This window comes from Nuphar pumila, chromosome 4, assembly GCF_984573655.1.
Source record: "Nuphar pumila chromosome 4, dmNupPumi1.hap1.1, whole genome shotgun sequence".
Classification (NCBI taxonomy): domain Eukaryota; kingdom Viridiplantae; phylum Streptophyta; class Magnoliopsida; order Nymphaeales; family Nymphaeaceae; genus Nuphar; species Nuphar pumila.
This window is the reverse complement of record NC_143252.1, coordinates 8,152,662-8,175,120: the sequence shown is the minus strand read 5'-3', so window position 1 is coordinate 8,175,120 and position 22,459 is coordinate 8,152,662. Positions and strand designations below refer to the sequence as shown.

The 22,459-nt window shown below is 39.3% G+C and overlaps 3 protein-coding genes across 5 annotated transcripts in view; 2 read left to right on the top strand and 1 right to left on the bottom strand.

Moving 5' to 3' along the window:
• The first annotated feature begins 1,078 nt into the window (after nt 1-1,078).
• On the top strand, nt 1,079-5,864 carry LOC149839251 (auxin response factor 2-like). The gene is made up of 11 exons (XM_090003956.1): nt 1,079-1,169; nt 1,930-2,042; nt 2,255-2,350; nt 2,716-2,772; nt 2,854-3,006; nt 3,410-3,494; nt 4,250-4,340; nt 4,419-4,580; nt 5,349-5,468; nt 5,542-5,617; nt 5,688-5,864. The coding sequence occupies exons 1-11, from the start codon at nt 1,079-1,081 to the stop codon at nt 5,862-5,864; spliced, it is 1,221 nt and encodes a 406-aa protein (XP_089860082.1).
• Nucleotides 5,865-6,329: 465 nt separating this feature from the next.
• On the top strand, nt 6,330-8,515 carry LOC149839250 (auxin response factor 24-like). The gene is made up of 3 exons (XM_090003955.1): nt 6,330-7,121; nt 7,300-7,490; nt 8,043-8,515. The coding sequence occupies exons 1-3, from the start codon at nt 6,330-6,332 to the stop codon at nt 8,194-8,196; spliced, it is 1,137 nt and encodes a 378-aa protein (XP_089860081.1). The 3' UTR covers nt 8,197-8,515.
• A 3,974-nt stretch (nt 8,516-12,489) lies between these two features.
• The window catches only part of LOC149839249 (putative mediator of RNA polymerase II transcription subunit 19b), a 28,935-nt gene continuing 18,965 nt past the window's right edge, over nt 12,490-22,459 (bottom strand). Inside the window, exons 3-7 of one of the 3 annotated variants that reach the window (XR_016431473.1) lie at nt 14,466-14,755; nt 14,135-14,365; nt 14,002-14,061; nt 13,343-13,479; nt 12,490-12,505 (exon numbers count right to left, since the gene is read on the bottom strand). Coding sequence is in view for 1 of the 3 variants with exons in the window: in XM_090004055.1 (XP_089860181.1) it covers nt 13,429-13,479; nt 14,002-14,061; nt 14,135-14,365; nt 14,466-14,755 (632 nt within the window). In the remaining 2 variants the exon portion in view is untranslated. Of the gene's footprint in view, nt 12,506-12,851; nt 13,265-13,293; nt 13,480-14,001; nt 14,062-14,134; nt 14,366-14,465; nt 14,756-22,459 lie in introns of those variants that run through there. The other 2 variants (XR_016431474.1, XM_090004055.1) reach the window with 2 other exon arrangements.

The following is a 22,459-nucleotide window of genomic DNA, read 5'->3' as shown; positions in this document are numbered from 1 at the left end:
AAAAAAGTATTTTTACAGATGCACACAACTCTGGATACAAGGTTGTCATTTTCAACCACCGAGGTGGTATCCCATGTGGTAAGCGGGGTCCTGTGTTAAGCTCAAGGCCCAGGATCGAATCCCTCTACAATATGGGGCGGCTGTTGTTCTTGTAGGTGTCTGCCTAACCCCAGCTTGCTTTTCAAAAAAAAAAAAGCTTGTCATTTTCAAAACACTTTTTAAAGGAAGAGAAAACCACATATAGTCAGATTCTTACGGGTAGTTTGTTTCATCCAATTTACACATGAAAATAGGGTTTACTTATGAATCCTTTCATTTTTGTATACAGGTGAAACAAACACGCCAACTCCCTTTTTCTATGGAGTCTACATTTCTCATGAGTTTCTTTTCACGTTGACAATGCATTTACTGTGAAAACTGTGAAAATCCAAATTCATACACACCACCCCTTGTACCCGTGTGAGTTGATTTACTTATTCATTTTTTCACACATAAGGTAGGAGATGCCTTTCCCACGGAGTCTTCTTTTTTGTACCTGAGGATATATTAGCAAAACTAGTAAAAGAGAGAGGGTAATCTGGTAAAGTAGCTGTGTGATTAATATAAAGCAGGGTCATTACCCCGAGTCTATCAGGAGAATCGGTGCGCCCATGAAATCCAGTTTCCCGAGACAGATGCTGACTCGGGGGAAAACTCTAACCATGGTTAATCAGTGGGGTGCCTTCAGATCTGACTCGGGGTTAAGTGGTTTCCGTGAGTTTGATTGGACGATACGGTACGGTAGTGCTGCGTGCAGCAGGGTTTAGAGAGAGAAAGTCTGAGAGAGACATATAACAACGCATTCTCTCTCTCTAAAAATCGGAAGTGTTTCAATTGAGGTGGAGGGTGACAATTGAAGAGGCGTTATGCCACATTGAGGAAGGAGAGAACGTTGCTTCTCATGTAAAATCCTGCGGGACGTTGTTGGTGTTGGTGGAACGGTACTGATTCCGGGAGTCTCATCTTCTTCCTCTTCCTTGAATTCCTTTCGTGGTAGCTGTTGTTGGTATTCAGTATATATATATAGAGAGAGTAGATGATGGCATGGAATGGTGGGGAGAGACAGAAGGGCACTGGTTGTGGGGATAGCTTGGCTTCTGAGGGGGTTAACTTTTTTGGAGGGATGAATGGTAAACGTTCTTCCCTTCTGAAGTTTGTGTTTATGTGTGGTTCATTCATGGGTTTTGATTGCTGACGTTCAGATGGTGTTGTTTGTTTAGTTTGGGTTGTTTCTTGATTGTTTGTAGTTTGGTGGGGTGTGGAAATTTTGTTGATTATTTTTTCCCAGTAATCTAAGTATCCTGTTTTCTTCTGTTCTCCTGGTTTTTCTTATTGGCATTTACTGTTTCTTATTTGGGCTCTGTTGGGTGTTCACAGGAAGAGCATTTCCCCCCCTGCTTTTGGCTTTGTTTGTTGGAGGGTGTTCTTGCATGCATTTTCTGGGTTTTTATCTGGTTATTGGAAAAGGAATGCCACCAGGATCACTACTTTTTTGGGTGTCCTTATAACTCTCTCATGGTTGAATTGCTGGACTTTATCAAGTTTTCTTCTTATGCTGGTCATATTTGTAAACCTTTTCATGGGTGGCATTGTTGCTGCTTTTGTTGTTGAATGCTGCTGAGGCTATCCTGTTGGTAGCTCAGATTTTGATTTCTGAAGGATTATGAAAAAATGTGTGTTCTGCAAATTTTCCATCTGATTTGGTTTTCTTACTTATTTTCTCATAACTATTTTGTTTAAAATTATTAATATATATTCCTTATGCCACCGAGGGCGTGTGAACTTAATACAGAGAACATGCATTCTTGTCATTTATTTTTAAAATTCGCTCTCATCGTTTTTCTTTTTTCATTTAAGTGATTCAAAGTAGTAATGCATATGATTTTTTAGATGCAGATGATGTTCTTTACAGTGAGCTTTGGCATGCCTGTGCTGGTCCCCTTGTTTCCATGCCAAAGGTTGGGGACCTGGTCTATTATTTCCCTCAAGGACACATGGAACAGGTACTCTGTTCCCTGTTAGATATTTGGTTATGTTAACTTTTCTTTTAGGTAGACAAACGGCAGAGGATTTTGACAAAATCTGATTCTTGATCTTGCTATTGCCATGGTTTTTCTTACTTTTATGGGTATGCTTGTTGCCCTACTTGTTTGATCACATTTGTAGCCCATTTTTACACTTTTGTTTCTTTTCCCCCGTTTCTTGATTGTTACAGCTAGAGGCTTCTACAAATCAGGGAACAGAGACGCAGTTACCAAAATATGATTTACCTTCCCGGATCCTCTGCAGAGTGATGGATATCAGGCTATTGGTCTCTCTCTCTCTCTCTGTGGTTATTTTTCAAACAATGGCTAGACCTTTTGCATGCTAGTCTGCATGCGTACATAGAAGAATTCGGACATAGCACAAATTCTTGAACATATCATGCTTGTACATTGTGGTCTTGAAGCTAGTTTACGTGGATGTATCTGTACAAATGCTTTTGAGCACACACAGTGTGCATGTGCACCTAATTAGTCACAGCCTGTAGTTGGTTTTGCTCCAAAGTTTTTAATTTATGGAGAAATTCTATTTGCTTGTTCTTTCTCTTCCTTTTCGATTTCTTGGTGTTGAGTTTGGGTGGTGAAGCTTCAGCATTACAAATTATGTTTGTTGATTGGAAATGTTCTTTTGCAGGCTGAAGCAGACACTGATGAGGTGTACTCACATTTAACATTGATGCCGGAGCCAGAGGTGAGCATTTGTATATAATATTGTGTTTTTATGTATTTGAATTTCTAACTGATTGTATTTGGTGGTTGTTTCATATAACAGAAAGATGGATTTGCGAAAGAAGAGACTGCAAAGCCACTACCTGCTAGGCCCCTCATATACAGTTTCTGCAAGACGTTGACTGCCTCAGACACGAGCACACATGGTGGGTTCTCTGTCTTGAGACGGCATGCTGATGAATGTCTTCCTCCACTGGTAGGTGTTTTTATCGAGGTTACTTGAACTACTTTGTTCAATTCTCTCATTCATCCTCATGTCATCATGCCCATTGAGATAATCGATTACGTTGAGGCCTTGTTCGATTGTCGATATGAGTAAGGTGAACACTAGATATGCATTTCATGTTAAGTACCTACCTAGTTTTTTGAAACCAAAGGCATTTTTGCAACCCATGATTTTCCACAGTGTTTGATAAGTCTTCAGATTTTTCTTTTTTTCTTAGTGGGGGTCAGGTGGTGGGGTTTGGAGGGGTTGTTATGGTGGGATTACTTGAGGTATTGCAACTGTTGTTCTGGGTTTAACTCAGTTCATCATGAGTTATAGCTTGTTGACATTATATAAATGACAATTCTAACATCCTAAAACGCTGCCCTTACAGGACATGTCTCAGCAACCTCCAACCCAGGAGCTTGTAACAAAGGATCTTCATGGCATTGAGTGGCACTTTCGTCACATATTCAGGGGTAAAACATGAACCTAAATCTGGTTCAGCAGTTTTTATTTCCAAATCAGCTTGCTTGTACAATATGTGTAATTTTGGGCACGTTCATGTAAAAGTTTAAAAGAAATTTGTGTTTGTGGTAGATCTGGTGCTCGAATTTCCCGTCTGTAACATGGATAGTCTATGGTCACCGTGGCAAACTTTTTTTTTTTTTTGCATTTGTTCGCATATTAACTATCATCTTAGCTACCTTATCACTTCCATGTTGATGTTCTTGCATGCATATTCATCTTGTGTTTGTCTGCTTTAGCATGTACTGAATTGTTCCCTTTGGTGTTTGCTCAGTCTAACTCAGACTAGGTCAACTTTGGCTTGAATCTAAAATAAACTTTAGTGGCGTGTTATATCGCTTGCACAATAAGTTGATGATCTATGTGTCCTGGACTGGTCATCCAGCAGGCTCAAGAGGTGCCCTACTTCAAGGCACTGTGGTGTTTAATTCAGAGACATTGGTCCTTCAACTTTGTGAATTGGTGGCTATAGAGACCTAGTTGTGCCTCTGAGGATTTGATTTCCTATTGATAGAATTTTATGAAGTCAGGCAATTATTTATATTTGTGATCGTTTGATGCGTGTCATGGCCTCCCATACTCTAATGATATCCCATGATATGGGTTTACCAGCTTCTCTCTAGCTTGGTATTCCAGTTTAAGTAACACAAAGTTGTGGAGATCTGAAAATATGGTTATTGTCAATGATGTTATTCTCAATTTCCAGGCCAGCCAAGGCGCCACCTGCTTACCAGTGGTTGGAGTGCATTTGTGAGTGCTAAAAGGCTGGTTGCTGGGGATGCATTTATTTTCATTAGGTCAGTTTATCAATCTAGATTCATGAATGGAATTAGCTTCTTTGTATTTCAGTGCTAAGGACTGTTTATCTTTTGCAGAGGCGAAAACGGGAACTTCCGTGTTGGGGTCAGACGTGCATTACGGCAACAAGCCACCTCTTCTTCTGTCATATCAAGTCACAGCATGCACCTTGGTGTACTTGCAACTGCGTCCCATGCAATTGCTGCTGGAGCCATTTTCAGTGTCTTTTACAAGCCTAGGTAAGTGGTTTCAGATAGATGGCATCATATTTAGGTAAATACACTGCTGCTTATCTAGGTTCAGAAAACTTTAATCGGCTTTAGATTGCTGGTAACATGTCTTCTTATTTAAGTTCTGAAAACTTTAATCATTCTTGTGAAACCAGCATTCTGTTGTACAGATAACATGCAACCAATCATGGTGTCTTTTTTTTCTTTTTTCTCATTTCAAAAACTGAGCATGCACACAGAGATACTTTATATTTGGTTTCACTTGGGGGCATAATGTATTTTATCTAATGTGACGGCTGGGTGTTGTTTTCATAACATATTCCTAGTTTTAGTATGTAAGTTCACCCAATGTCCATTTCTAAGAATTTGTGTCTTGTTACACACACACATAAGCCTTTTCTTTATGAGGTTCCTCTTAGTCCTAGTTTATGACATATCATTGTTTTGATAAGATATTCATAGTCCTATGTAACTTCACCTAGTCCCCATTGCCTTAGAGTTCATGCCTTTTTCAATGCAAAAACAAAGACAAAGTTAAGATTAAGACAAAAAGACTGAGATCTCACAGAGGATCATGTTCCTTCTTTGAAAACATGATGCACATCTCTGTATATTGGAACTGGATGATGTCTTTTGTAGTTTTGTGGAAAGAGATATCTCCCTCTTTGATACTGAGAGGTCAAACACATATGTGAATGTACTACTTTCAAAACTTGTAGGCATATTAAAGACTTTTTTATCTTTCTTTGTCACATGGAATGTGGTATATCTTGACAGGATGAGCCCTGCTGAATTTATAATACCATACAGCCAATATGTAGAATCCATGAGAAACACCTACTCCATTGGAATGAGGTTCAGAATGAGGTTTGAAGGTGAAGATGCTCAAGGGCGGAGGTGCAAAACACATTTTATTCAAACTTAAAAATTTGATTTTTTTCTATCCATTAATGCTTGTTCCATGAACCAGATTTACTGGCACCATAATTGGCATTGGAGATACGGATCCGATTCGGTGGCCAAGGTCAAAATGGCGATGTCTTAAGGTTCTCTCTCTCTCTCTCAGAGCATATATGGCCAGTCATGATCTCATGGAAATTTTCTTCTTTGGTACAGGTACAATGGGATGAAACATCTGCCATAGCTTGCCCAGACACAGTTTCTCCTTGGAACATTGAGCCTTCTTTTGCCTCCAATACATTTAACCCTCTGCCAATTCCACAACCCAAGAAGCCTCGTTTGAATGTAACTTATTCAGCTGATGATCTTTCTGCTCTTGGTAATGATGGTTAGTTTGTTGCCACTCTTTGATAAGCCGGTCTAGTGACAGATGCTTATTGTTGAATAGTCAATTTCTGGAGTTAGCTTTTCATGTATGTCTAGTCTAAAACCTTATGTTAGTAGTCATCCTTTTTAATAGGATTGGTGTTCCTTGCATGTCCTTCAAACAATATTATGTAAATTTTCCCATAAGAAAAAATGAAGAAACTCGGTTTTGTGTGGTTTCACCTTTTTGAAATGCATCATATCATTATTTCTGCAAACCTGCTGAGCTTTTTTCGTTCAAAGAATTCGGATGACGTGTTACCAACCATATTGTAATATTAATTAATGTCATTATCATTGCTGGTATGTTATTTTTAGTCGTCTTTGTTGCTGGTGCTTTTTCATGTATTACAAGTTACTCAGACAAAATGCATATCATGTTTCTGGAAGAGTGGGGCTTGATTTTTTTCATGTGTTTGCCATGTTTTAGGAATGTCCCCAGCTGAAGGATATCAAACAGCCTTGCAAGGTCAAGAAATGGTGACCTTAGGCCGGTGTTGCAATGTCCACAATGCACATGATACAACACAGAAGCTGTTTCCATGGTCTTTGGGAGCAGAAAGCCAAGAAATTAATATTAATGAGAGCCATGAGGTTGACCTAGACAACCGGGTTCCTTTGGGGCACAATCCTAATAACTTGGGCACCTTACCTGGTGAATGTTATCATCCAGTTTCTGCAAATATTCCAGAGCTTTCTGGTTCAAATTCCACATCAAGCCTATGTTTGGGATCATTCTCCCGATGTCCAGGAGATTCAAGTTTGAAGAGGCCTATGCGATCAGGCGAGATAAGATTTATAAACAGAGATGTGAACCCAGCCAGAGATCCAAGTGATGGAGGAAACTTTGGGCAACTTTTATTGTCTTCACATTATGAATGTGGTTCTGTGCCCCTTGTTAAATTGAATAGTAAAGGCTTTGAGAAGTGGAAGGGAAACACCTCTATAGATGATTCAGCAGCGCGATCAGTTGGGTCCAGTACAGTAAAGCTTTTTGGCCAAACATTGCTAGACTCTCGAGATTTATTTGGTAAGGTGGCACGGTCAGAGCTGGCTTCCCCTTGCTTTGATGCCACTGCTGAAACTCTGAGAACTAGAACAGTGCCTCCATCAGCAGTGCACTTGCCTGCTTCAAACCTTGACCAGTTTTCAGAACGGTCAAAAGTGACAAAGTCAGTGGACAGTTGGAAAAATCCCAGCAGTTTGGTTAGGAGCTGCACCAAGGTAAAATTCTTGACTCGATTTGGCATAGGAGCCATTGATAACCTTTCCTTTCATCTGAATTCCATAAATGAGTGTGTTCCCCTTGAGTGGGCCAGATAATTCATGCTATCCTTTGTATCATCAATGATGACTCTCTTGGTGTCTTATTTGTTCATATGTCTATTGTTTCTTTTGATAGGTTCACAAGCAGGATAGTGCTCTTGGAAGATCTGTGGATCTCACGAAGTTTGATAGTTATAAGGAGCTTCTCCTGAAACTTGATCACATGTTCAACTTTAATGGGGATTTGGTTGATCCTAGCAAAGGGTGGCAGGTTGTGTATACCGATAATGAAGGGGACATGATGCTGGTTGGAGATGACCCATGGCCGTAAGTTTTTACTCTCTTTTTCTTTCATTCTCTCTAGACTTTTTCAGAGAGGGTCACAAACAATTTTGTCATCTCAGGATAAGGTGGTGTTTCCTTTATTTCTTTCTACTCTGTGTTAGAGAACTAGAAATTGATAAAATTATTCAATTTCAAGTTTACAGAGACGTTGATTTAGGTTCGTCTATCAATAAATTTATATTGGCTAATCCCCTAGTTATCAGACAGCAAGCAAAGACCCAGGGCTTTTGGTTGCTTGACCCAGTTCATTCATGGTCTGGTATAACATCTGATGTATGCTCCCATGTGGGACACATCTTCTAATTCCTTACCATAGGGTATCCCATGCCATACTTGAGTCCTTTGAGCTTCTGAATTATTGGTGTCTTTGTCTGCAGTATCATTTTCCTAAAGCTTTACATTATTTTTATGCTAAGTGGAGATGTTTCATCATTAGCAGTTGAAGGCACCATTCGAGTGAAACTGTTATAGCGTTTTTGCTGTTTTCGTCTTTGCTATCTATGTCTCTGTTGTTAAACAATGCCATAAAAGCAGGGAATTTTGTGCAATGGTTCAAAAAATCTCGATCCACACTCGTGAGGAAGTGCAGAACATGAAGCCACGTGCTCAAAATCCAAGGTGTGGCGAGGGGTCGGATGAACTGGCCTCTAGGAAGACACAATCTAGCTCTGATTCTAAGAGTTCCTAGCTTCACATTATTCAACACTGCTATTCTATTATCGGATACTCGCCGTTTGTGTTCAAGGTTGTGCAGTAGTTATAAGACAAGAGGTTTCTGGCTTCTTTGGCAGACAGGTTTTGGTTGCCTTGCTAGTTGGAACTGCAGCTGCAGTTTTTTCAGCATATTGGAAGGGAGATGGTGCAACAGCTTGCTCCAAATCCCAATTTTGCTTCAGTCGACCTACTATTGCATATGTTGGTTCCCATACAAGGGAAGATGTCTTTGTAAATTGCTGAGTGCCACTGTATAGGTTATATGATAAATATATGAAAATGGTTTACATAGGCATGAATATATGTTTTCAGTTCCATTTTCTTCTGTTGTTTGTACATAGTCTATGGATAATGTCTGTACATGTGTAGAAAAGTATTTGATTTCATTCACTGTCTATTGATTTTATTGATCTTGGATGTGTAATGGTATTCTTATGAATAGTAATTGATAAAAAAAAATAGTCCATTTTGAGGCCTTTCATCTTATTCAGTATTTGATTATTATCAATTTAACATGCATGCAATAAAATGGGAAAATGTTGCCTCCATAAGAGGGGAAGCTCTGCGCAGTACCTAGTTTGATGCTAAAGGCCTGTATGTCCCCCTGATTAATTATAGAAAGGGATTACATTTGGTCATGTGAACATGTCATCATTACCTACAAATGAGTTTTCGTTTTCTTTTTCTTTTTTATTTGGTAAAACTAACACTACAGGTGTGATTTACATGTTTAGGTTGGTGGGAACCGGCTTTTAGATAGTTCAAGGTTTTTATAAGATTTAAAAAATCAACGGCCTACAATGTATGGTACTTTCTCGAGTCATCATAAAAAGACATGATCCAAAATCTGGTTTCTGCTATTTTAAACATGCTGAGTCCATCCATGAGGTCAGATTGGATCAAAACAACCCTCACCACAGAGATTCAAATGCATTTGTACTTAATGGTGCCGTTACCAAATGGTATCCCTTAGAAAAAAGCCTCCATGGTCATTCTTAATCGAGGTATGCATAACCATGCAAGACCTTGGAAGATGCAATCCCACAAACACTTTTGTTAACCAAGTGTCACTCCCAGCATCTGCTGGTTCATTTCAAGGTGTCATGGTTTGGTTCAAATCCCAAAGAGGGGGTCTTACCAAAGGAGTGAATTTCACTGCTTAAGGCTAGTGCACTATAGATATCTATTGACTGTTCATAAGGGACTCGGATTTAAGCGAGAATGGGAATTATGGTTTTCTATATTAAATGTATCAGCACTTTTTCCATCTTCCGTAGTCTCTCAGTAGTGTTAAACAGTGGCACAGTAATGCCTTTTGAATAAGTGCATTTCTTGTAGGGCAGGGCTTTCATAGATAAAAAAAAATAATAAAGGCTTCTAGCAAGTACGGTTGCCCTGCAAAAGTCACTATCAAACTATGTTTTTTTCGATTTAGACCATCAAACTAGTTGCCCTACTTTAATAAAAAAGGCATTCGGACTCACAAGAGTCCATCACCATCAACTCAGCAGAGCAATTCTGTTGGGGAATGGCAATGGTGGTATGTTCAAACTCATGTTTGCTACGAGCGAGGCTGGTAAAAGAGCTTAATGAGCCAAACAGTGGTTCTGTCTGGGCTCGTTTACAGGAAACCATTGGTCCAGCTTGGCTTGTCTGGCTTACGCAAGCTGAGCCGAACTCGAGCTCATATGTGCTTGAGCCTGATTGTTCATAAGAGATTGCTTTTTATAGGTCCATAGTGCAAATGAAACCCCAGACCTGTTGGTTCCAAACATACTCATCCAAGCAATTGAGCTACCATATACTTTTTAACATGTATGATACATAAATCCTACAGAAGCTCATCTGAATGAGCCTAGGCAAGTCGAGCCAAGCCAAACACCCTTTGATTGTGTTCAGCTTAATCATGCTATACAAGCTGCCGTGGCTCTGCTCTTCAAGCCAACTTGGCGATTAGGAACGACTTTCAGACAAGCCATGAGCTGCTCTGTTCATTTACCAGACCTAGTTTGTAGGCATGACAGTGACTCCCCTAAAGTTTGGCAAGGACGGCCAACTAGTTCATTCAACCTGAGCTCTAAGTCAATCGACTTGTGCCCAGTTGAACATTGTGTGGGGTTGAATTAGCTGGACCCCAGTGAACCCATGCAGCTTGCTTAGGTTTTTTTTATTGATGATGGTTCACTTTTGTTCAATTTCAGACTTTTTATGAGCTTTCCTATTCGTCCTTGCTGATAATTCATTCCCTTGAATGTGCCTAGTGTTTCATTAAAGGTGTCAACGTCAGATATAAAGTTACCAAGACTTTCTAGTGTATTATTGCAAAATCTTTATTACCATCTACCTTGCTATAATTAACACACACACTCACACACACTCTCTCTCTCTCTCTCTCGTGTACGGGTGTGTCCTTAGCATTCAGAGGTGGGCCACGTAAGGCAGAATGGATCGAATCGGTATCCAAGTTTGATCCACAAATACTGGGATTCTGATTCAGATGGACTATAGGTGGATTTGATAACGCTGGGGTCGGGTTGGGAAGGATATAGTAACTAGTGGACTTGGATTCATGTTGGCTGCTCCCAACCCGAACACCTAAACCTGCAATGTGGATGGTTTTATATTTCATCAGGGTTGGGTACAACAGGGCACTATTTTTTAATATGGATCTAGTTTTTTTCTCTAAAAAAATAAAAGGTATGGATCTAGTTTTGGACACAGCACCAATCTCACTCGGCTGGAGTCTGATGAGGATCCATCAAGATTGGTCATGGGTTTGTGACATTAAGTCTGGAGGACTCATTCAACTGGTGCAAGCAGATCGAGGTGGAAACCCAAAGAGCTGCACCGACCTTTGTGGGCAGATGCCTCTTTTTTTTTCATTCTCAAGTCAGATATCCAGTGGATCTTGTTATAGATCCACAACCAGATTAGGGTACCCAATGAAGGTCGGGTCCAAACAAAATGCAGATGACAACAACCTGGCCCTATAAGGTGCGTTTGGGTCTGTGCTGATCCAGGTCTTGAGCCTGGCGCACCAAGAGACCTGGAGGTCCCACCATATTTTAGCAACACATGGAAGCGTTGTTTACATCCCAATGCAAGGCTCCCAAACAGATTTAGTTGAGACTAATGTTTGAGACCTGAAACCTGACTGGGGCACCTAAGAGTCCCTTGAAGAACAGTCCCTTCAGTCCTTGACCAAACCATCAGCAAACTCATGAAAAGCACCGATCTCCCTTTGTACAAGCCAACGGTAGTTTGGATCATATATATCCAACCAAACCCAAATCCATTTCATGGGATTTATTAAAGTAAGTTGCATTTGATTAATGATCAGAATCAGATTCAGCTTTAGTGTTTACATCAGAATCTGAATTCATGAAAATGCATATCGAAATAGGATACTAGTCATTTGAACCAGATTCAATAAGGGCGCATCTGGTTACAGGCCTTAGTCCAACCCTTTGCATTCCTACATTCTATGAGCAGAATGCTAGATGCTTATAGTACTAAGATAAAACAAAATGAACTGCATGGGGAATCGTTTGGGCCTAAATCAAGTCCATATTGAGAACCTCTAACATGAGCCTTATCCAGGACAAATCCAAATTTTCCTGTATGCCGTTTTTAAAGATAGGAGCCACATACTTTCCCCATTAAGAATAGTATGTAAGGTAACATGATAGGAGAGTAAATTGCAGTATCCCTGAGATAGTCTGAATGTCCAATCCACCCATAGAGAAGGTTAAAAAGTTCACACTTCAATGTTGGATCTAGAAAGAATGAATCACATCAGGTTAAAATCCAGAAGGATTCTAATGATTTCAGCTCTATCCAAGGTTCGTGATTTTAACCCCTTTGTAAAAACAAAACTGCAATCACAACATTGAGAGAGAACATATTTCCAACAAATAATGCTCCCCTTTAATTTTTTCAGATGTTTATATTTTTTTATTGCCTGCAATGGTAGAACTGGACGCACTGGAAACACCATTCCTAATATTCAAACACCACGCTTAATCGGTTGAAATTGTGAGACCACCGACTGGTTAACCAAAACAAGTAAAAGGATTGAATTTATGGTTGTACTTGTCCAATAGAACCCAAAGAACACAAATTCCTTAACAGGAAGTTTCTGCCAGAAGACCAACTGATAAAGAAGAATTTCTTACATACACAAATCCACTCGATCTTTTTAACCACAAAAAGAAGACCGACCCACTTGTAACAGAGAACACGGTTCACATTACAGTTCTCATCAAAATTGCTTCCATAAACAGCTACAAAATGACAAACCAAATCATGATAGCAATGAACAAGCAAGTATTGGGAATATCCCAAGAAAACCAAAATATGCTATTATTCTCATTACTTGTCAACTTCGATTAATGATCTTCAGTGCTAGACTCTTAAAAAGAAAATAGAACAAAAAATAGCCTTCAAAGTTCGACAGCTACCCTTTGAAAAAGTTGCACTTGAGGCAAAAGAGATTTATGGGAAAGAAAATATATGCTTTCCTGAACCAAAATCATTAACTAATAAAAAATATATAATTTTTTTGAGGTTAATGACCAACTCATTGGAATCCAACAAGTCACAGATAATTTAAGGTAATATGCACCGATGGGGCGACTCAAATCTTAAAATTTCACATAGAAAGGGAATAACCAAGGAACACTTGATACATCATTGCAATGAGCCTATTTCCAAAGATACCATGGCCATTTCACTTGTTTGTGTTGCTTATTATAATCAAAAGATGGAACCATGGATATGAGCAGCTCGGGCTACACATGACCAGCCCAATTCTAGATCTCAGGTGAGCCTACGCAAGCTGGACTGAAGTGGATGTAGTTTCTACAAACACGACATTGAGCAACTTGGAGTACTGTATCTCCAGAATGAACGAACATCGAGAAACCAGAGATTGGTTAGTATTCATTAAGCCAAGGTAATCCCAACCATCACCAACTAGTAACACACACATACATTTGTTGCCTTTGGACCAAAGACAAGCAGAAAGAATGATTTATTATTTCCTGAAAATAAAGGTTATCAGTTCATTAGAAGAGTACATGAAGACTACATGGAGCAAAGAATATATACAAAGGAATTACCTTGAGTTTTTTCTTCCAAGACAATCCCTTCTCCCAACCTCCAGTCTTGCCAATATGCATGATGAGAGCCTTCTAACTGAAAACGATCAGCTCTTCTCCTTTGTTAGTCCTGCATCATCACCCTTGGAGTCCCTGTGCTGCAAGTTCAAAGTCAAAAAATGTCATGGAAATTGCTTTGTTTATGCAAGGGAAAAATATCATTGGCATTATGTAAGATCTACTGGTCAGGTTTGACATGTAAGAACAAACTAGCCAAATAAACATGAAGTCTCACAAAAGATCTTCCCAGAGACAACTCAACCCTTTGGTACAACACCCTCATGTACATTGCCAGACTTCCGGGTGCTAGAAATAGTATTGAACTATTTGCTAAGTTCAACCAAAATTGCAGGGTTGCAGAACGAAACATGACATTAAATATCTGGGTTAGCACAAAAGCAGTTCTATGAATCACCAAATTGCAAAGTTCAGTAAAACCAAGTTACATGCTCCAAGTACTGGAACTGTGAACACTGTGAGACCACCAATGTCTACGGTGTATGTCACTCAGTTTGAACAAGTCCAAAGTAAAACCATTTGACTAATAGAAATGATATTTAGATGGATGGTGCATTGAGGATGAACTCTGTGTGTGTGTGTGTGGCCTAACTGAATGTTACCTTCTTTTTTTTGTGCCTGTGAGCATCAGCAGCATCTCCATTCTCCTCGTGCCTTCTTTTCTGAAGCAGAAGCAGGACTAGCATTTAGACATAACAAGACAAAATAAAATTAGAGAATGACCAGCCTGCTAACCTTCTCATGATGTTTCTTAGAGTGATCATCACCACCTTCATGGTTTCCACTTCCATCTTTCCTACTCTTGTCTTTATCTTTGTCTTTACTCCGGTCCTTGTCACGATGTTTGTGTTTTTTGTGCTCCCTGTCTTTCTCTTTGTCCCTGTCCTTGTGTTTTTTATGTTTTCTTTCCTTGTCTTTTGAATCAGAATTCGATTTCCCACCAATAGTAGGAATTCCTTTTTCAGCCTGTCAATAAGGAGAAAAAGAAGAGGAAAGATGAGTGACAAAGCTCAAAACTATGAAACCCCAAAATGCCAATGAAACCCATATAAATGATGAGACTCACAGCAGGCAGCTCGATTGGTTCAGTCTCTCTTAGTTGGAAGGCTTGTCTAAGGGTGTCCAAGTCAAATGGTCGAATACGTGAATCCAAATTTTGCATATATGATGTATTACGAAAGAGCTGATCCAGTTCCATTCCTTCTCCCTTTCTGATTTCTGTGTCACCCACCACATTGTAAAGGTAATGTGTGTCCGAAATTGCTGAAGGGAGGTTTCTCTTGCAAAAGAAATTGTGGTGAGGCAACAACTTGTAGTGATTCAGAAGATCCATGGCACCCGTAAGTTCCCTAGGTCCTGAAGACCCAAAATAAAACACAGAGTAAAGCATACAAAATACATTCACGAATAACCTGCTAGAAATACCATGTTTGTATGTAAGGGTAAAGTGGTCAGATGCTGCATTCTGTATTTGTAATGTAATATGCTGAATGTATTAAGGGTAAATCATTCGTTTGTCATACCCCAATACAATGTTTATATGATTAATGAAAACATAAGCCACAAGGAAAAATTGTGGGATTCTTGGCTGCACACCTTGTCTTCTTCCTCTCTTCCTCTCTCACATGTATGCAGATCTCGGTGAAGGCGAGGGCTTTTATGGTATCAGAGCATGGATCCAAGTAAGTTCCATTAGATCCAAGCTTTTGATCTCCCCTCCTTCCTCTTCTTCTTCTATTGTTCTTCTTCTCCCTCTCATACTCCCCTATTTATTCTTCTTGTTCTATCTCCTCCTTCCTTGTATCTGCCTCGTTGGGTCATTAGATATAGTTTGGTTCAGATCCATTATTTTACTAATCAGATTTGACCTGAACCGTATTCGATCAGGTTCAGACCTGATATTTTGAAACAAATATCTTCCTGTCCGCCCAGTCTTTGGATTTGATTTGCGTCGAATGTTACCAACATCAGATCTGAACCTTTACATCAAGATACTTTCTTGATCTTGATTCTCATACCCAATCCAAATCTGTGTGCCTATTTCTTTACCTTCCTTTCTAATATCGTCTTCTTAGTTTTGCTTTATTCACGTTTTGCAGCCTTTATCTATCCAGGATAAGAAATAACATGTTACACTATTTCACATTATATTTGTCTACAAACTGTTAGCTGATTGATTGATGTGCGTATGAATTGATATCGATATTCCTGTATTGGGATCTCCTTTGTCTGGTTGCTACAGGCCATCTGAAAAAAAAGGAGGCGCTTGTTACTTTGTTGAGTTATATTTCTGGTTCTCTTTTCTGATCTAATTGCACTAGCGTTTTTCATGGCTGCAAATGTCTTTTCCTCTTCCCATAAATTCCTCTTTTCTTTCCCAACTTGTTCGAGAGAAATTGATGACTTCCAACTTTATGATCTGAAAGTGTCAAATCACTCTCTTCATAGAAGGCTTGGATTTGATGGGACACCTGAATGATTTTGATCATATGTCCCCCGAGTTCCTTGTAGAGATGAAACGGAAAGGAGAGAATGTTCAGGCAGCCACCTCGCTGAACCCAGCATATCTTAGTTGGGTGAGACAGCAGGAAATTTTTATTGGTTTTGACGTCAGATTATCAACCAAAGAACTATGGGACAAACTATGTCAGTCATATTCTCAAGCCTCAGAGTCTAGGACCATGTAGTTGAGGGAGGAGTTTTTAAATACCAAAATGAGGGATTCTTCAATCAGGGAGTACATGAACAAGATGGAGAGAGTTGTAGATGAATTAACGCTGATTGGTAGGCTCGTCCCTGATGATGAGCATGTTCGTCAGATCCTTGCAGGTCTCAGCCCAGAGTATACCATGCTGGTTGTTTCTCTTCAGTATCAGGAAAAACTGCCTTCCTATGAAGGGTTGTGAACCACTCTTTAACATTTTGAAGCCAACCATGTGTAGAAGATGAAAAACAAACAGCGAAATGTCACCCAAGAAGTGCTGAACATAAATTTCAATGCTGGTCGTGGAAGAGATTGGCACAACAACAGAAGAGGAGGTTGTGGCAAAGACCAAAACAATTTGGCCAAAGGAAGACACATTGATCCCCTTCCACAAAATGTGCAAAATGCCAAGCAGGAAGCCAATCGAGTTGTTGGTCAAAATAATAATCAACAGGGGAATGTAGTGCAATGTCAATTATGAAAGAAAAGAGGACACACAATTGATAGTTGCTGGGATTTACTGGTTTATGGTGTTGCCGTCGGTGCTAAAAAAAATGATTATAATGCTAATTACGTTCAAACTCAAGAGGGTCGTGTGCAACAAGTGCAACAGGGGCAGCAAAGCAACGAGGTATTAGCACCCACTCTAGAAGGGTTAAAGTTGGACTTGCACACTTCCCAAGGTGAATGGTACATTGATCCAAGGGCCAGCAATCATGTTACTGGAAATCTGGGTATGATTTTTTTATCACAAAGTCTTTATGAATCATGGTAGAATTATCATTGGAGATGGGACTCCTCACCCCATCACTCACATAGAAAATTCCAAGTGTGTAAAAATGATCACTTGTCTTTACCGAATACCTTTCTTGTTCCTGGTATTAGGAAAAACCTTATTTATGTATCCCAGTTGTGTGATCAAACTGCCCCTTACGTTGTCTTTACTCTTGTGCATGTAAAGGACCTTCGCACGAGCAAAACACACACTGAAGGAGTAAGACGTGGGAGTCTCTATGTCATTAAGGAAGCACATGGTAGTACTTCTAGTTCGTGTTCACCTAGTCCTAGTCCTAGTCCTAGTCCTAGTCCTAGTCCTAGTCCTAGTCCTAGTCCTAGTCCTAGTCCAAGTTCGAGTTTCAAGGTGTTGATTTTCAAGACCAAACCCAGCTCGAAGGATGTTGATATTTGGCATTGTTGTCTCACCCATTGCAGTGTTTCGTTTTTGAAGTCATTGTCCAATAAAGGAGTCATATCCAATGTCTCTTGTAACAAGTTAGTATCGTAGTGTTCAAGTTGTCAAATTTGTAAGAGTCACCAACTTTCATTTCAACAATTAAATAAAAGAGCTTTTTTCTGTTTGAAATTGTCCATTATGATGTATGAGGGGCCGCACCCACAAGTTCCCTTTCATCTAGTAGATACTATGTCACTTTCATTGATGGTTACAGTAGATATATCTAGATATTTTTCATGAAATGTAAATATGAGGTATTTGGTCTGTTTCGTCAGTTTTAATCTTACATTCAGAGTCAATTTGGGCAAAACATAATCAAATTTCAAAGTGACGGTGGAGGTGAATATAGTTCCTATGCATTCAAGGATTTTATGCATGAACACGGTATACATCATAAAAAAATCATGCCTGCATACTCTGCAGCAAAATGGAGTTGCTGAGAAGAAAACAAGCATATTATAGAGAGCACACTTAGTATGATGCACACGTGTGGTGCACAATTGGGGTTGTGGACAGAAGCCTTTCACACTGCTGTGCATGTCATTAATCGGCTACCAATGAAGGTCCGAGGAGAGAAAACACCATATGGTGTAGATCCATCGTATGATGAGTTAATAATTTGGGGTTGTGTGTTATGTCAACATATATGATTCACAAAGGAATCAGTTTTCTCCAAAAGTGCAAATCTATTGATTTGTTGGATATGCCGATGGATATAAGGGCTATAGGTGTTGGAATCCAGAGAAGAGGTGCATAATCACATCGAGACACATCACTTTTTATGAAAAGAAATTTGATATTGGTAAAACATTAAAGTGCAAACAGATGCATGATGGTGACTCTCATGTGCAGATGAGTTTGAATTTTCGTCAAATTTATCGTAGTTGCAAGGCACAAATAGTGAATGCAGTCTTGACCATGATCAGTCCATGCAAAACCATGAGGAATTACCGGGTGGTAATGAACCTATTTATGCAGAAATACCAGCAGCAGAAAAACTGAACGTAGATGATGTTAAGATTAAATGTATCATTTTGTGTGTGTATATATATATATATATATATATATATATTGGGGACTAAGTCAAACAAGTTGACTTAGTCCCAACGGCTAAAATTTCTAGCAGTTGGGAGGCTTCTCCTTGTTGGCTATTGAGAGGACTTCCTCTCCTTTACTTCTTCCACCTTTTCTCCTCTATAAATAAAGGGTGTGTGTGATGGATAGTATTAGGATTGTGTATTATTTTTCTTTGAGTGCATTGTAGTGAGCCTTGAATGTAATTCTATTTTGTATTTCTTTTAATGTCCATTATGAATAAAATTAGTTATTAAATTTTGATATGTGTCTTTTAATTCTTAAGTTTGTTGTTTAAATGTATAATGTTTTGAATCTTGGAGATCATCATGGAACACATTGGAATCCACACTGTTTCGTGACATGGTATCAAAGTAAGGCATCGGTCTTGAAAATGATTCGTATTAATAAATGAAATGGATTCAAAGATTTCATATTCCGGTATGAATCTTTGGCTTCTTAGTTTTTATATGCATGGAAAGTTTTAAAAAAAGAGTTATGTTAAAAATAAATATTTTTGTGAAGTATCTAGAAATTGTGGTGTTTTGATATGTTTTAGATTATGGATATGTGTAGTGAAAAACTATATTTTGTATATGTTTTTACACTCATTTCATTTGATAAAAAATATTTATTTTTATATCGTGCCTTATTGTGTATCCTCTTGTAGAATTTGTGATTGTTTTCTTTTAAAACACCTCTTTTTGGTTCCCTTTGTGGGTATTGTGAGTGTGTTCCTTAGGGCATGTTTGATGGTTCATCTCGTGCGTCGCACAAGACAAAAAAGACGTTCAGATGCTTTTTTTAACAAACATTGGATGTGGCACGCGGCGAACGACATTCTGCGCGTCCACCACATTCAATATGTGGTATAATTGTCGATCCACCTCCCCCCTGTTACAAAATGAACATGAACAGAGGGGACGAAAAAAAAAATGTTTAGCGACGGGCGCGCCAAAATGAAGTAGGGTTGAGGAGGAGGAGGACGACGGTGATGAAGATGACGAGCAGGTAGAGGAGGAGGAGGACGGGGAGAATCAGGTGGTGCCGTGGACGTTGACGTCGTCGCTCTCTGAGCCGTCATCGAGCCCTAGCAGCGAGGAGGAATCTTCTGGCCGGGAACACGGCCGCACCGACTATGGGACTCCTCCGGCCGTATTGATGAAATGAAGACATGAGAACGAAGATTTCTTGTTTCAGGTTCATAATTTCTGCTCACAGTTTTGTTTTCGGTAACACTTATCGAAAAAAAAATTAGGAAGAAGAGAGGATTAGGGATTTTTTTAGTTCAAATTTTGAGCGATCATGTAGGATTTCGGGATTTTGAGAAGGTTTTTCTTTGTGGATTAGTGTTTTATGCATTTTAGGCAAAACTTCTTTGATTTTTCTATATGCTGTCAAGATTGAGCGAAAAACGTGAAAATTGTTTACCTCTTCGACTACATTTTGGATTTTCTCCATGCTTCTCCTTGTGTAAATCATGTTTTAATTGCTTGATTGGGAATTTTCTTAGTTTTTCTTAGAATATGCAGGTTATATATCTCTTTTCTTTTTCCAAGCATTCCTCAACCTTAATTGACATTTAAGATATGCACCTTTTTGCTTTTTGGATAACCAGGGAAAAACACTTCTTCTACTTGTAAGTTTATTGGTGTAAAAACCTCAGATCCTCCTTACCCACCAGGGAGTATACCCACCTTTGGTTTCGCTCTGAGAGATTTGCACACTTGTGAGTTTTAAACTTGTGACGTCCCTTCAGCTTGACGATGTTTACAAGCTATGTCACAGGGATTCGGCTAGCAGGTGTAATGAGATATGCGGAAAAACAAAGAGTGCGATAAGCACTTACAACATCCACCAATGGACAAACAAAAGAGATAACACCCAAATCCACAAAGAGACAACACAACATAAAAATATAAATGTCTCTTATTGAAAAGAGAGAGAGCTCTCAAGAGTGAAGAATACAAGAGGGGGGCACCCCTATATATACAAAAGGAAAGGGAGAGAGGGGTGGCCTTATGGCCTAAAAAGAAGTGCCACAAAGGGGGCTCCCCATGGAGTCGTTGGGAGCTCCCAACGGTCACAAATGTGACCGTTGGGGGCCCCATCGACTCAATGGTGGGGCCCCTTATGTGGGTAAAAAAACAAAAAAGAAAAAAAGAAAAAAAGAAAAAAAGAAAAAAGAATGTGCAAAATAAATACAAAAAAGGGGAAAATATCAAGTACCCCTATCGAGTACTTGTGAAATGACTAAAATACCCCTATTGGGTATATTAGACAATATACATATATAGATTACATATATTTTAACACCCTCCCTCAAGCTTTACGGGGATATAACCGAAAGTTTGTTAAGGAGAAACAAAAAACGAGGAGCAGCAAGGGCTTTAGTGAAGAAGTCCGTCAACTGGTACTCGGATGTGACGTAAGGTAGTGCTATGGTTCCTCTTAGGTATTCATCACGTACGTAATGACAGTCTATCTCGATGTGCTTAGTACGCTCATGGAAAGTGTGATTGCTTGCAATGTAAATTGCGCTTTTGTTGTCACAACACATCTTCGAAGGAGTAGAGATGACAATGCCGATATCACTGAGGAGACTTCTTAGCCATACAAGTTCCATGGTTGTAGTGGCCATAGCACGATATTCCGCTTCCGTTGAGGACAAGGATACTTTGTGCTGCTTCTTGCATCTCCAAGAAATCATAGTCACCTAAGAAAACACAAAAACCCGTAGTTGAGTCTCTGTCCTTGGGATTTCCTCCCCAATCAGCATCAGTATAAGCAATTAAATCAAGTGATGAAGAGGAGGAAAGAAAAACTGCCTTAGTTATGATATTTTTAATGTATCTGACAATCCTTAAGACTGCACTCATGTGCACGGTTGTAGGTGCATGTTGAAACTGACTGACATAGTGGACGGCATGAGCAATGTCTGGCCGAGTGATGGATAAGTAGGTTAGAGACCCAACAAGTTGACGGTAGGGAGTAGGATCCTCGAGAGGTGTTCCATCTTCCAATCTTAACTTTGCATTGATGACTTCAGGGGTTTCTGTCTTCTTATCATCGGAGATACCAGACTTGAAACAAATGTCAGCAGCAAGTTTCATCTGAGAGAGAATGTACCCTCGAGGAGAATACGCCACTTCAATTCCTAAAAAAGTATCTTAAGAAACCCAGGTCAGACATGTCAAAATTTTCTTTTAAAACTTTCTTAATATCATTAATTTCTTGCTCATCACTTCCAGTGATGATCATATCATCAACATAAAGTAGTAGAATAACCACTGAAGACCCTACACTTTTCACAAACAAAACAGTGTCAGTATAACATGAACGAAAATTCAAACTTGTCATTACATTACTAAATCTATCATACAAAGCCTTTGGGGCTTGTTTCAAACCATATAATGCCTTTTTAAGTTTGAGAATTTTATTTTTACCAATACATACTCCTGGTGGAGGATCCATGTAAACCTCTTCATTTAGTTCACCATTTAGGAATGCATTCTTAACATCTAGTTGATAGATAGGCCATTTTTTAACTGACGCAACAGCGATAAGAGTCCTAACACTAGTCATCCTAGCTACGGGTGCGAAAGTTTCTTCATAGTCTATACCGTATTCTTGAGCATATCCTTTTGCTACTAATCGGGCTTTATAGCGTTCTAATGAACCATCACTTTTAGTTTTAATTTTGAAGACCCATCTACATCCAATCGATCTCTTCCCAGTGGGTAATGAAGTTATTTCCCAAGTTTTTGCCTTTTCAAGGGCACTAAGCTCTAAGTTCATGGCTCCAGCCCATTGGGGAATGTTTTTGGCTTCATTATAATGTGAAGGTTCATGAAATGAGTGTAACGCAATTAGACACGTTCTATACCTTGGAGTTAGAGACTCATAGGAAATAAACCTATTAGGAGGATTGGAGATTCGGCCGGATCTCCTTAAAGAGGTTTCTTTTATGTTGGACCCATGAGAGTATTTTTCTAAGGCACTCATTTGAGCTTGTTGACCACGCCTAACATAGGTTTGGATTGGTCTA

Bases quoted from the DNA above. Each gene is read 5' to 3' on its own strand.
- LOC149839251 (XM_090003956.1), top strand. From the start codon at position 1,079: ATGGCATGGAATGGTGGGGAGAGACAGAAGGGCACTGGTTGTGGGGAT. The intron at 1,170-1,929 runs GTAAACGTTCTT...ATGATTTTTTAG, and splicing joins CTTTTTTGGAGGGATGAATG to ATGCAGATGATGTTCTTTAC. The intron at 3,495-4,249 runs GTAAAACATGAA...CTCAATTTCCAG, and splicing joins CTTTCGTCACATATTCAGGG to GCCAGCCAAGGCGCCACCTG.
- LOC149839250 (XM_090003955.1), top strand. From the start codon at position 6,330: ATGTCCCCAGCTGAAGGATATCAAACAGCCTTGCAAGGTCAAGAAATG. The intron at 7,122-7,299 runs GTAAAATTCTTG...TTCTTTTGATAG, and splicing joins TGGTTAGGAGCTGCACCAAG to GTTCACAAGCAGGATAGTGC. The intron at 7,491-8,042 runs GTAAGTTTTTAC...CCATAAAAGCAG, and splicing joins GTTGGAGATGACCCATGGCC to GGAATTTTGTGCAATGGTTC.